This window comes from Chiloscyllium punctatum, chromosome 39, assembly GCF_047496795.1.
Source record: "Chiloscyllium punctatum isolate Juve2018m chromosome 39, sChiPun1.3, whole genome shotgun sequence".
Taxonomy (NCBI): Eukaryota; Metazoa; Chordata; class Chondrichthyes; order Orectolobiformes; family Hemiscylliidae; genus Chiloscyllium; species Chiloscyllium punctatum.
Window position 1 is genome coordinate 10,115,558 of NC_092777.1, and position 13,598 is coordinate 10,129,155.

The 13,598-nt window shown below is 46.0% G+C and overlaps 1 protein-coding gene across 3 annotated transcripts; it reads left to right on the forward strand.

Annotated features, from left to right (window-relative positions):
* The first annotated feature begins 1,082 nt into the window (after positions 1 to 1,082).
* On the forward strand, positions 1,083 to 12,783 carry LOC140464208 (perforin-1-like). Of its 3 annotated transcripts, none has more exons than XM_072559060.1 (2): positions 1,083 to 1,137; positions 10,849 to 12,783. In XM_072559060.1, the coding sequence occupies exon 2, from the start codon at positions 10,877 to 10,879 to the stop codon at positions 12,506 to 12,508; it is 1,632 nt and encodes a 543-aa protein (XP_072415161.1). In that variant the 5' UTR covers positions 1,083 to 1,137; positions 10,849 to 10,876; the 3' UTR covers positions 12,509 to 12,783. The 3 variants fall into 3 exon arrangements, with proteins under 3 accessions (XP_072415161.1, XP_072415160.1, XP_072415159.1); XM_072559059.1 differs by lacking the exon at positions 1,083 to 1,137 and adding an exon at positions 7,582 to 7,618; XM_072559058.1 differs by lacking the exon at positions 1,083 to 1,137 and adding an exon at positions 7,717 to 7,823.
* Positions 12,784 to 13,598: the final 815 nt, after the last annotated feature.

Below are 13,598 nucleotides of genomic sequence, written 5' to 3' on the forward strand. Positions count from 1 at the left end.
TGGAATCAGACAGGGCCTTGCAGAGGTGGATTGGAGCAGTTGACTTGTACACAAATGGACATCTGGCAAGGGAGGGGGCCTGTAAATATGAGATAGCTAGGTTTCAAGGGATATATGTTTCTATGCGGATGAAGGCCAAAGTTGGCAGGAAGAGGGAATACTGCACGATAGGTCAAATCGAGACTTTCGACAAAGAGAATGAGTGCGGCATTTCTCAGGGCATGCAGCTGGATTCCAAGGAATGCCTGGAGGTTTTTCGGAGATGCAGGACTTTTTAAAATAACTAAGTCAGGGGTACAAAAGAGGGGACACAAGATGGAGAATATTAGTGTGAATCTAAAATATTTTTTCAAAGTATAATAACGGAAGAATAATAACGAGAGTGAGAGAGAGAGAGAGAAGTGGACCAAACTCGACATTTATGTCTGGAGCTGCAGGAGCTGGGCGAGCTCTTCGATGAACATTCCTCCACTATATCTAGTGGAGAATTGGGGAAATTAACGACCATATATTGGCGAGTGTCCATATCGGAGTAGAGGAGGTTACGGATGTGTTAGAATGACTAAAGCTGGTCCTGAATAGATCCACTGCAAATGGCAAGAGAGGAATTTAAGGGCCCTGGCTGTTATCTTGGCATCATCGATAAGTATGGATGAGGTCTTGGAATACTGAGAGGTAGCTAATGTTGTGCTATTATTCAAGAGTTTAGAGCCTGAAATCTGTGGTAGGTAGGTCACTTGAGAATATTCTGCGAGATACGAAATACATGCATTTGCAAAGACAGGGTTTGAAAAGGAGTAGTGAACACGATTTGGGTGCGTGGGAGATCACGCCTCGCAAATGTGTTGTAATTCTTCGCGAAATAGACCAAGAGGTTTGTTGAGGATACAGCGATGGACGTAATCTGTATTTCACTAATGCCTTTGTTGAGGTTACACCTTTAAAATTGCTCTGGGAGGTTATACCTCATGGGATCCAGGGGGAGCTGGCAAATCGGATGTCCAATTAGCTTGATGGTTGGAAGCAGAGAGGAACAGTGGAAGGATGTCTGTCGGAGTGGAGGTCAGCAACTTGTGGAGTGCCTTCGTGGTCGGTTCTGGGCCGACTACTGCCTGCGACCCTATACCAATGATTTGGGTGAGAATATACAAGAAGTGCTTGGCAGGTGACAGTGAAATAGATGATACCGTGGAAGGTGGGGAAGATTATTAGACAATGCGGCATTACGCAAGTCAGGTGGAGAAGTGGTCAGAGAAAGGGCAAGGAGAGTTTAATATGGATAAATGTGAGGTCCTGCAGTTTGGAAAGACAAGTGAAGGTAAGCGTTCTGTGATGAATGGTCGAGACTTAAGACGTATCGTGGAATGGAGGATCTATGGTTGTCTGTAAGTGAATTCACAGGTCGACAGGGCAGTGAAGGAGGCTTTTCTCTGGCCTTCATTAGTGAAGGCATAACGTGTAGACGTTGGGAAATTGTGTTGCACATTGGTGAGGCCGCACTTGGGAGTATTGTGTTCGGATTGGTTCAACCATGCTGTAGGAAGAATGGTATCCAACAGGGAAGAGTCCAGAAGGAATTTAAAGGGATGTTGGCGGGACTCCACGCCCCTAGTTTCCAGGACAGCTTGGGCAAGCTTTTTCGTTAGAGTGTAAGAGAATGGGGTGGGGGGGTTGGGTTGGACATATGGAGCTGTATAAGACCACGAGCTACATAAATAGGATGCATGCACTCTGTTTCTTACCAGGTTTTTGAATCGAGGGCTGGAGGGTCTCAGTTTAAGGTGAGAAGGGAAAGAATAAAAGGGAACCTGAGGGGCAACCTTTTAGCTCAGAGGGTGGTATTGGTTGAGGCGGGTTCATTAACAACATTAAACGGCATGTGGACAAATGCGCGTATAGAGGAAGATTAGTAGGATATGGGGGCCAGATATTCAGAAATGGGGTTAGCGAGGGTGGGCATTTTGGTTGGCATAGACCAGCTTGGGCCAAAGACCCTGTCTCCGTGTTGTTGGGCTGTCTGACTGCATGACTCTATGACACTTGATGGTGATGTGGGTCCTCGGGCCAAGGATTGTGGGATTGGGGAGTGCAGTGCGGTCTATAAAGATAAATTGGATAATATTTGATTGTTTTAACTCGGGCATTGAAAGCTGAGGGCCGAACTGTCAGGAATATGTAAAATTATGAGAGGCATGGATAGGGTCAATCGGAGGCTTTTCCCAGGTGGAAATATCAAATGTGAGGGACAAAGGTATACATTGAGAATTGGAAAATTGAAAGGAGCTGGGGGAGAGAAGTGCTTTCTTACAGATATTGAGAGTTTGTGAGGCGTCTGGAACGGGAATTATGTGCTCCCTTCGGAATTATGTAGCAATGTCCTGAGTTTTAGGTTCAGAATTGCAGAGAGTCCGAGAAAACCTAACATGTTTTAAGCACTTTGGGATTGCAAAACGTTGGAGCCAACGTTAAGCAGTTCAGGGCCATTGGGATTTTGCACAGTATGAAATAATTGGAAGGGGGGGGGGGGGGGGGGTCCGGTATATTGGAATTGTACGGAATCAGACAGTGTTTGAAGCGGTTTGGTTCAGTCGGGATTATGTAGAATGTGAATTGGTTTGGAATCACGGGAAAGTGGAAAGGGAGGGGTGAAAGAGAAAGGATTGGGGTTCATTGGTATTGAGCAGCGGGGGGAGTGAACGGGAAAGGAATTCAGGCATTTGTGATTATACAGAATGGGAGCGAATGGACAGGGATTTGAGTCCTTTGGGATTGTGTCGGGTGGAAGTGAAACGCACAACGGCTATTGAACATCATCCCAATTGGCCCAACGCTCTTCCCTTTAAATCTGAATCTACACAGTGGCTATTGTACAGAACGCCAATCGACCCAAAACCTCTTGACCCACAGAAATAAGACCGTCTCACTAACACAAATTGCGACGCCCCACATCTCCTCCACCCTCAATTTGACGGGTGGATAATCAATTGGTCTCTGCGTCTTGCCATGCTGGTCTCTTCAGAGGTCCCCCGGGAAGATTCAAGAGAGTGTTCCGTTGGTGAATCTTCTTTTCATACCTGTGAAATGTTTGCTCAGACTTTGTCTTGTCTGCCTCAGTTATATAGAAAATCTTAATAGTTTGAAGCATTGGAAATTATTTGGATGGCTCGTTCGTGTTTGTCTCTGTATATAGCAGGATCCGGTATATGTCTGTTGAGGCCCATCAGATGTCTTCTCCACTATGTTGCTGTCATTAGCAGCTGGCTGATGTGTGTTCCCTGTGTCTGGGGTATGGGTTTTGTCACTTCGGAGTGTTTTTTTGACAATGTGCGCAGGAATCCCTGGCTTTTTTTGGGGGTCAAGTTAGCATTCTTACTGTGTTTTATTCGCCAGGATGCATGTAGATATGTCTATGTATTAATGTGTGCGTGTGTATAATATACATGTATGTCGATATATAGCTTCCATCCAGAAAGAAAAAACAAATCAGCAGGTACTTGGGAACACCACCACTTGCAAGTCTTGGAAATATGCCACCGTTGACTTACAGTCATTGGGTCAACATCCTGGAATTCCCTCCCTACCGGAAGTGCTGGTCAACCGACAGTAAGTGGACTTCAGTGATTCAAGAAGGTTGCTCATCACTGCTTTCTCAAGGGCAAATTGGGCTGAGCCATCAATGCTGGCCAGCCAGTGATGCCCACGTCTTATATAAAAAAAATGCAAAAAAAAAAATCCGGGTGTATATTGCAGATTGGAAGCAAATTGAAGGGTTTGGGGTGATTTCTAACTTGAACATATGTGATAGGAATCAGAGCAGATTCCCGGTTGTCAAGAAGAGCCGAGAGTGATTTACAGACTGAAATCTAACCGAATTGTTCAGGTGTTTTTTTTTGTACAGAACATCAGTTGAGCACAAATATGTGGCAGCCTCGAATCTAATTGAGTATATCTGGGTGTTTTGTTTTTATATATGCGATAACAGTGGCGTGGGAGTGAACGGGAAAGGATTTCGGTCCATTGGGATTATGCACAGGGGGAGTGAATGGAATGTGATTTGGGTCCTTCAGGATTGGGGGCAGTGGGAATGAATGGGAAAGGGGCTGGACTCAGCCCTCTTCCCTGTCACTCTGACGGTACACAATAGCTTTGTCACAAAATCCCACTTGAGCCAAACCAGTTCCTGTCGACTCCTACACAACACCAAGTCTATAATAGCAAATTGTGACCCCCCCACCCACCCCCCACCTTCCCTCCACCCCCAACTGACGTGTGGATGATCAACTGTTCTCTGTGATTTGCCATGCTGTCTCCTCCAGAAGATTCAGGAGATTGGGGTCTGTTGGTGAACCCTCTTTTCCTATCTCTGGAATGTTTTCTCCAACTTTCTCTTGTTCTCCACAACTATATAGAAAGGTTAATAGCTTGAATCATTGAAATCATTTCCAATGCTGTTCTTGTTCGTTTTTTTGTTGGAGCAGTTACCGGTGTCTTTCTGTTTTAGGCCCAGATTTGTTGAATGGACACTGTCATTAGTCAGCTGGCTGATGTATTTGCCCTTTGACTAGTGCGTGTGTTCTGTCATTTCCGAGTGTTCCTTGGAGAATGCAGGTAACACCCCCCCCCTGCTGGTTTGTCAAGTTAGCAATCTGCCTCTCTTTCATCAGCCAATATCCATGCGGACAAGACTTCAAGTATTCTCAGCAGGTCAGGCAGCATCCCAGGAACAGGAGAATCGACGTTTCGGGCATCAGCCCTTCTTTCCTGCGCTTTTCCAGCAACACATTTTTCAGCTCTGATACTCCAGCATCTGCAGTCCTCACTTTCTCCAGCAAGTGTTCTCAATAAGGCAACTGGGTTGAACAACTCTTTGCTTGGAGACAAAAACAAATTCGAAACCTGCCAATCAACCTCAAACCCAATTTCTGGCGTGCAGAGAAAACTCAATTATCTGAATATCAATTATCCGAAATATCGGATTGTCCAAAGGCGATCTTGAAGTCCCCAGCAGAAACACTGCATCAAAGACGTGCTTCCAGCACTGATTGTGTGGTTTGTTTAGGGTGCTCAAAAGTGAACTCAGCTCAGAGACCAGTCACCATCTCTAAATGACTGACCCCTCTCTCCCCACACTTCTGGATTTAGTGGTGCTGGAAGAGCACAGCAGTTCAGGCAGCATCCGAGGAGCTTTGAAATCATGAGGTCACTTATTCCTGACTGAGGGCTTTTGCCCGAAACGTCGATTTCGCTGCTCCTCGGATGCTGCCTGAACTGCTGTGCTCTTCCAGCACCACTAATCCAGAATCTGGTTTCCAGCATCTGCAGTCCTTGTTTTTTTAACCTCTCTCCCCGCACACTTGCCCTGGAGGTCTACACAGATGTGTACCCCAAAGCCCCCCCCCCCCCTCCATGTGTGTGTGCGTGTTTTTGGAGACTCATGACCCAAAAGGTAACAGCAGCGCCCAAAGCAGTCCTGTTTGGTTGTGTCCAGCCCAGCTGCCCTGGAGAAGGGGGGTGGGGGGGTGGGGACGGGGTGTAGTGTTCGATGGGGATTGGTGGCGGGCGGGGTTTAATGGCGGACGGGGCAGGGTCTCACACGCGGTGCGCTGCTGCGTTGTTTCCGGGACAGGGAGCCAACTTAACAGAAATCTCCTAACCCAGAGGAATGGCATTGAATCAATGCATTATCCAAGTGAAGTAGTCACCACCTATCTCATTAAGATAGTCGAGATTTCTCTGTATATTGACGACCTTAAAAGCCATTGACATAATCCGATGCTCTGGGGTGTAAAACCTGGGGAAAAGTGAACAGTGGATAGGAGAACTACCAAGCTTAACATGTAAACACATCTCTTTTCAAAGTACCTTTTTGATCAGTAACTTGTGATGCAGAAATTTCTAACAAGCAGAAAAGAAGACACAGGAAGATCTGAAGACAAGAACCGACAGCTGTCTGGTTTTGAGATAAGAAGTGTTGTTGTATAAATCTTAAGTGGGAGTTTTATTGGACTCGTATTATAGAAGAGAAGGTAAAAGCTAGGTTAGATAAAGAAATTGCAAATAGTGGTAAGTTAATTATTCTCTGTTATACTTTAAGAAATGAAGTTGCAAATGTTTATTTTACAGAGTTCTTGGACACCCGATGTTTACAGATTTCTGCAAGGGAGAAATCGTTTCTGAGTTGCTGGTTTTAATTTAAGCAAGAGAGGTTACCCCATGTCAGAACATTTTGGAGCACTTCCGGGATTTGAATGTGTGTGTGTATGTGTGTGAGTATGTGTGTGTGTGTATGTGTGCGTGTATGTGTGCGGGTATGTGTGTGAGTGTGTGTGTGTGTATGTGTGTGTGTATGTGTGTGTGTATGTGTGTGTGTATGTTTGTGTATGTATGTGTGTGTATGTGTGTGTATGTGTATGTGTGTGTATATGTGTGTATGTGTATATGTGTGTATGTGTGTATGTGTGTATGTGTGTATGTGTGTATGTGCGTATGTGCGTATGTGTATATGTGTGTATGTGTGTATGTGTGTATGTGTATATGTGTATATGTGTATATGTGTGTATGTGTGTATGTGTGTATGTGTGTATGTGTGTATGTGTGTATGTGTGTATGTGTATATTTGTGTATGTGTGTATGTGTGTATGTGAGTGTGAGTGTGTGAGTGTGTGAGTGTGTGAGTGTGTGTGTGTTTGTGTGTGTGTGAGTGTGTGTGTGTATGTTTGTGTGTATGTGTGTGTGTTTGTGTGTATGTGTGTGTGTGAGTGTGTGTGTGTGTGTATGTGTGTGTGTGTATGTGTGTGTGTGTATATGTGTGTGTGTGTATATGTGTGTGTGTGTGAATGTGTGTGTGTGTGCGTGTGAGTGTGTGTGTGTATATGTGTGTGTGTATGTATATGTGTGTGTGTGTGAATGTGTGTGTGTGTGTGAGTGTGCATTTGTGTGTATGTGTGTGTGTGAACCTATGTACGAGACGTTTCATATCGCTGAGATAAGCAATAATAGATACCTGGGTGTATGTTACACACTGGAATCAAATACAAAGGCTCGACCTGTTTTTTATTAAAACAACTGATACACAGAAGAGAGATACAAAATATAATCTAATTTGGAGTTTCGGGGGATTGTATGTGCAATAACAGATATCTGGGTGTATTTTGCCAACTAGAAGGTTTTCAAGAGGATAGGGGCAGATTATACAGTGAAGAACAGATTCGCAGTTGGGGTGTTCTTTGTCCGAGAGGAGTACTCAATCTTTTCCCACACCCTGTCTTCCCTTCTGCATCTAAGATATAAATCTGGAGAGCTGCTCCCCCAAATCCTTTTTGTCCTGGTGACCATTATACTAAACCGTTGTCACTTTTCAGAAACTCTCCTGGTGTTCAGTCAATGAAGGGCACGAGTCATAACCTTATTATTGGATCACAGCCAATGGAAATTTCCAGGAAATAACTCCCAATTTTCTTTCAAAACAACGGCATACCATACTCCATATAAGTAACAGTTTTGGCGCAATCTGTCCAGCGGAACATACTGACCCATGTTTTATTTGCGAAAACAGGAAACTGTGTGTCATACCTTACAGGATAGCGCCCGGAACATCCTTAATACAGTTTTGACGGAGGTACCCTTCACCAAAATTCCCAACACGCTCCATTGTAGCTCTTACTATCTCTGCTGCTGGCCCTAAGAACAATTTTCCAACTGGCAATCTGCTCGAGGGTTACACAGTGAATAACTGATGGCCACGAATGTGTGACAGATTGGAATCTGATGGAGGGGCTCAAATAACAGATGTGAAAAATGTGTTGCTGGAAAAAACACAGCAGGTCAGGCAGCATCTGAGGGATTGGGGGGGGCGGGGTTGGCAGGAGAATCGACGTCTCGGGCACAAGCCCTCCTTCAGGAATGAGGAGGGTGTGCCAAGCGGGCTAAGGTAAAAGGTAGGGAGGAGGGAAATTGGGGGGGGGGGGGGGGAGTGGCGTTGGGAATGCGATAGGTGGAAGGAGGTTGAGGTGAAGGGTGATAGGCCGGAGAGGGGGTGGGGAAGAAGATTGCAGGTCAAGAGGGTGGTGCTGAGTCCGAGGGTTGGGACTGAGATAAGGTGGGGAGAGATGGGGAGGGGTGGGGTGGGGTGGGGAGGGGAAATGAGGAAGCTGGAGAAATCTGCATTCATATGCAGTGGGAGGATAACAAGGAGTGAATTATTGACTGGGATCTGATCGACATGGTTTATGTGCAGAATAATAGATACCCGGGAGGATTTTAGACCGTAATCGAATCCAGGGTTTGGGATGTTTTATTTGTAGAATAACAGAAACACACGAGTGAATAAGACACTGGAGTCAGATACATGGATTTCAGATGATTTCTATACAGAACAACAGACACCCGAGGGTGTGTGATGGACTAGAATCTAATTGAAAGTTTCTGGCTGGTTTATATATGGAGTATAGGTATCTTGAATTGATTTACAGACTGAAACATAATCGACAGGTTTAGGCTGGGTTATACATGGACACCCAGGAGGTAGTTACAGACTGGAATCCAATTGCGTGTTTTTGCGTAGTTTGTGCACAGAATAGCGTACAACAAAGAATGAGTCCGAGGATGGACTCGAATCGAGGTGTTCGTGGGGGGTGTTTTGTATATAGAATGCAGACATTCTGGAAGTAAGTTGCAGACTGGAATCTATGTCAAATAACATATTTGCTGATTGGTATTCTTTTGTACAGAAAGAGAAATCAGGATGTTGCCTTGGGTTTCTTGGATGGCACAGTGGTTAGCACTGCTGCCTGACAGTGCCAGAGACCCGGGTTCAATTCCCGACTCAGGCGATTGACTGTGTGGAGTTTGCACATTCTCCCCGTGTCTGCATGAGTTTCCTCCCACAGTCGAAAGATGTGCAGGTTAGGGTGAATCGGCCATGCTAAATTGCCCATAGTGTTAGGGAATCGGTGTGGACTTGTTGGGCCAAAGGGTCTGTTTCCACACTGCAAGTCATCGAATCTTCCATTGTGCATCTCGAATTTTAACCTTGTGACCTCTTCCTGCAAAACCTTTTCTTCCTGGTAACTATTACCCCCAAACTCTTACTTTGCTGAACATCCTCTGGTGCTCTGCCAATGCCATGGTCAAATTCTTGAACCGCAGCCATAAGAGAAACCCCGGGAGTGAGTTGCAAACTGGAACATAATCGAGGGGTTGGGGATGGTGCCCACTTAGAAAGAGCCGCCCGTGAGTTGCAGACTGGCATCCATTTGTGAGGGTATTTGGAGAGAAATACAAATTGGAAACGAGACGAGAGTTTTGTGGGTGGCTTACCTGTGGAATTGCAGACACCCGGGAGTGAGTTACAACGTCGAACCTAATCGAGGGGTTCCAGCTTTTTCATAGATGGAATAAAAAAATTCCCGGCGGTGATGCGTTACAGACAGGAATGAAATTGAGGGCTTCAGCGCAGTTTATGGAAGGTTTACCATATCAGGGAGTGAGTGACAATCTGAAATCTGATCCAAGGGTTCAGTGCGGTTTGTGCATATAATAGCAGATACCCGGGAGTGATTTGCAGATTAGAATCTAATCGAAGGCGGTTCAAATAGCAATTAAAAGAGATCAGACAGAGAGGAACAGACTGGAATCTGTTTGAGGTGTTCAGGGTGGTTTAAGTAGAGAACAGCAGAGAGCAGCGAGTCAGTCATTAACTGGAACATTATGGATGGTTTTGGAGTCGTCGATCAAACGCTCTTAAACTCTTCTGCAATGTCATATTAAAGAAACATATGTTCAACACTCACTTAAAATGCTACAATGATCTGAACAGCTCATTTATCGGTCAACTGGATCCAGCTGTCCTTCAGCAATTGTTTGGTAGAATAAAGCTCTTGGCAAATCAGCTTCAGAGGAGCAGTAATCACCAAAAGATGGAATCTGAGATTGTATCAGTGAGAAACACAGAAAATAACGAATGCTGGATCGTTTATAAACAATTTCAGATTCTAGCAGCATTGAATACTAAACTTGAATTTATTTATTTTGTAATAAAATTTCGAGATATGAAAAAATAAAGCTCTTGGCAACTCTCCTTCTATAAATATGTCAAAATAATCAAACAGACCTTAAACACCCCATTCAAAATTGCATACCTCTGTTATGGACTACGCCAGACCCCCCTCATAGCATTCTTAAACAGGCAGCTCAGACCACAACTTTGCTACTTGTTTAAGCAAATGTACAGTGAAAACTACCCAGAGTAAGGCAGTTCGGTTGACGACTAGATTTTTAAAACAGACAAAAAGGCGTTCACAAAATTGCACAATGAAACACAAAGAATAGAAATAAGATCCATGGAGAATTCAGTCTATCCAACGAGACTTCGCTATATTTTTCCGAAAAGACATAACAGTGCCAGTGTGAAAACTCCCTTTAAAAAATTGGCATCAATGGAGCACCTATTTGCAGGTTGAAGTTGAAGGGCATAGAAGAGAGATTTTCCACACAGCTCCCTGTGGAACTTCCAACGAGTTCAATTGTGAACTAAAACATGACCAGCTTGGTCTGAATTCTCATCTGATTTCATGGAAATAAAAAAAACCTTTTAAAATCCTTTCCATATCTGTACCAACCCTGGCCCGTTTTATTACCCCTCAGAAAAAAAATACATCAAGGACAGCGTCTTTCTTGAGCTAAGGAAAAGCTTTTTATAAATAAAAGGACAAACTTTGTGACACATCTATTAACACTCCATAAATATGCCCAGTTAAGCAAACAGAACTTCAACACACATTCAAAGTCTATCCATCTATTAACATCTCATAAATCTGTCAACTCAGATGTTTGCTTTTCTTCTTGCAGATCTGCGGTCAGACCCATCACCGATGCCATGATGCCAGCTTGGAATTCAAAATCGGGCTGCCTCATCTTTCTCTGCCTCCCTTTGAGGGGCATATTGAGTGTCTGTACCACCGAGAGTGACCGCGAGTGCAGGGATGTCAGCTTTGTGCCAGGATCCCGGTTGGCTGGGGACGGCTATGACGTGGTGACCCTGAGGCCCAAGGGTGCCTTCGTGATCGACGTGGACACCTGGCGCTACCGCAATGGGAGCTGCACCCTCTGCCACAACGGGCATCTCGGCAACGCGCGCCAACGACTGCCCATCTCACTGGCGGACTGGCGCACCCTGAGCTCCTGCCAGCACTCGCTCTCCAGCCGGCTCTACGCTTCAGCTGCCAAGCTGTCAGAGTCCGCCACCTCCGCCATCGCCAACGACTGGCGAGCCGACCTGCTCATCCCGCCCGAAATGAGCACGCAGGCCAACTGGGTGCTGGCTGGCTCCAAGTCGAAGCTGGTGACGTTTGGCACCAGCCGCTCCAAGAGCGATCGCCACGGTTTCGTCAGTCACCAGTTCCAGTGCCTCTACTACAAGTACCGGGTGAAGGAGAGCGCCAAACTGGCGCCGGATTTTGCCCACTCCATCTCCCGGCTCCCTGACACCCTCAACGATGACACCATGTACTGGTACAGGAAGCTGGTGGCAACCTATGGCACCCATTACATCAAGTCAGTGGAGCTGGGCGGCAGCTTGAAAGACGTGACAGCTATTCGGACGTGTGAGGCAGCATCCGAGGGATACACTGCCGAGGAGGTTAGGGACTGCCTGTCAATGGAGGCTAATGTCACAGTGGGGTTCTCTGCAAAAGGATTATTTAATTACCAGAAGTGCCCGCAGATGGCACGTGCCATAAAACACCATGACAATGTCTACCAGGCCTTCAGTGATCGGATGATGGAGTTGAAGGGGGGCCAGTCCCAGCAGCATGCAGACCTCTTCTTCTCCAAGGATGGCTCGGCGTTCAACCAATGGATGGTCTCCCTGCCCACCCACCCAGGCATGGTGCGCTATGCCCTTGCACCTCTCCACCACCTGCTTCCCAAGAATGATCCCAGGCACCAGAACCTGCGGCGCTACATCAGCTATTACATTGTAGTTAGTGCCCTCAACCAACGATGCGGGATGGGGACACAGTGCCCCCCTGGGTCTTACCGTGATCCGCATCAACCGTGCACATGCATGTGCCATGAGGACAGTCACGTGGACAGGAACTGCTGTTCCAAAGGGAAGGGGTGGGGCCACCTGGTGGTCAACGTCTTAAAGGGGCAGGGTCTCTGGGCGGACTACTTCTCTGCCTCTGACAGCTTTGTAGTGGTCAAGTATGGCCAGAGGTCGAGCAGGACCTTTGTGATCAATGACAACAACAACCCCGTGTGGAACGAGGAACTGGACCTCGGTCGAGTCAAGGCCGAGGGCAGAGAGATTCTGATCATTGAGGTCTGGGATTTGGACGTCAAATACGATGACCTCCTGGGCACTTGCAAGGTCAGACTAACCTCTGGTGTATACATCATCACCTGCCCACTCCAGTATGGCTCTGTGAGCCTACTCTACAGCTTCACCTGTGGCCCCCACCTGGATGGTGAAACCTGTCAATATTATAGACCTCGCCCAGCCAACTAGCCATCCAGCAATTAACCGGGCATTGCATTCAGCGCCATCCTTCTCAATACGTCACTGCCAACCCTTTTTGAACCACCGAACCTCATTGTGTATTTTCCCTGAACCTCCATGATGGTAGCACCTTTCTCAGACTGTATCATTGTGGGAGACACCGTGCTATTACATCAAAATACATTGATGGCTTTTTCCAACCATGCAAGCAACACTCTGCACCAGGAGGTGCAACTATGCTGATTTCTAAGCAGATTTGTATAATCTTATATTTTTTCAATAAATCCAACTCAACAGCATTTAACCAGTTTGATGCGATCAGTCTGAATGGGTGCACTTGGTTAGTCTGTTTGTAGAGTGCTGCGGGGCTGTATGTGAGGAGCATGGCAGCGTAACCCAAAGTGGGATCACACAATTGCACCTGAAGGAAGAGGCAGCAGTCAGAAAAGGGGTCACAATGGCGGATGTTTCAGGAAAGGTGAGGATCAGCAGGGATGCGTTGGTCCACGGGAAATGAGTCCTTAATCCCAGTTGTCGTTTGTACAGCTGAGCTTCACCAGGAACATAATAATAATATCCATGGAAATGATGCTTTGGGAGGAAGTGAGAAGGGGCTTGTGTACATTGGCATTGTCTAGAATGGGAATGTAGGGAAGGAGTTCCACTCAACGGAGATCGTGCAGCGTAAAAGGTTTTGTTTATTTGTGTCGTGTAGAATTGGAGTGAATCGGAATGGAGTTGAATCCATTGGGAATCCATATTGGTTTGAAGAGCAGGGGATGGTGTAGAATGGGAGGGAATAGCAAGGCCTTCGGTTTGATTTGGATAGTGTGTTATGGGATTGAATGGATTGTGCTGACTGCATTTGAAAGGAAAGAGGTTTGGGACCATTGAGATTCGGTGATGTGGAGGTGGACGGAAAGGGGTTTGGTTCCGTTGGGATTGTGTAGAGTAGAAGTGAACTAGGAAGTGTTTTGAGTGCGGTGTGATTGTGGGAAGTGTTAATGAACAGGAAGAAATTTGAATCCTTTGGGATGCTGTGGTGTGGGAGTTAACAGGAAGGGATATGGGTCCACGATGATTATATAGAGTACAAGTG

Excerpts from the sequence above, each read along its gene's own strand:
- LOC140464208 (XM_072559058.1), top strand. The coding sequence starts at position 7,798 with ATGTGTTGCTGGAAAAAACACAGCAG. Across the intron at positions 7,824-10,848 it reads TGCTGGAAAAAACACAGCAG|ATCTGCGGTCAGACCCATCA; the intron begins GTCAGGCAGCAT and ends TTCTTCTTGCAG.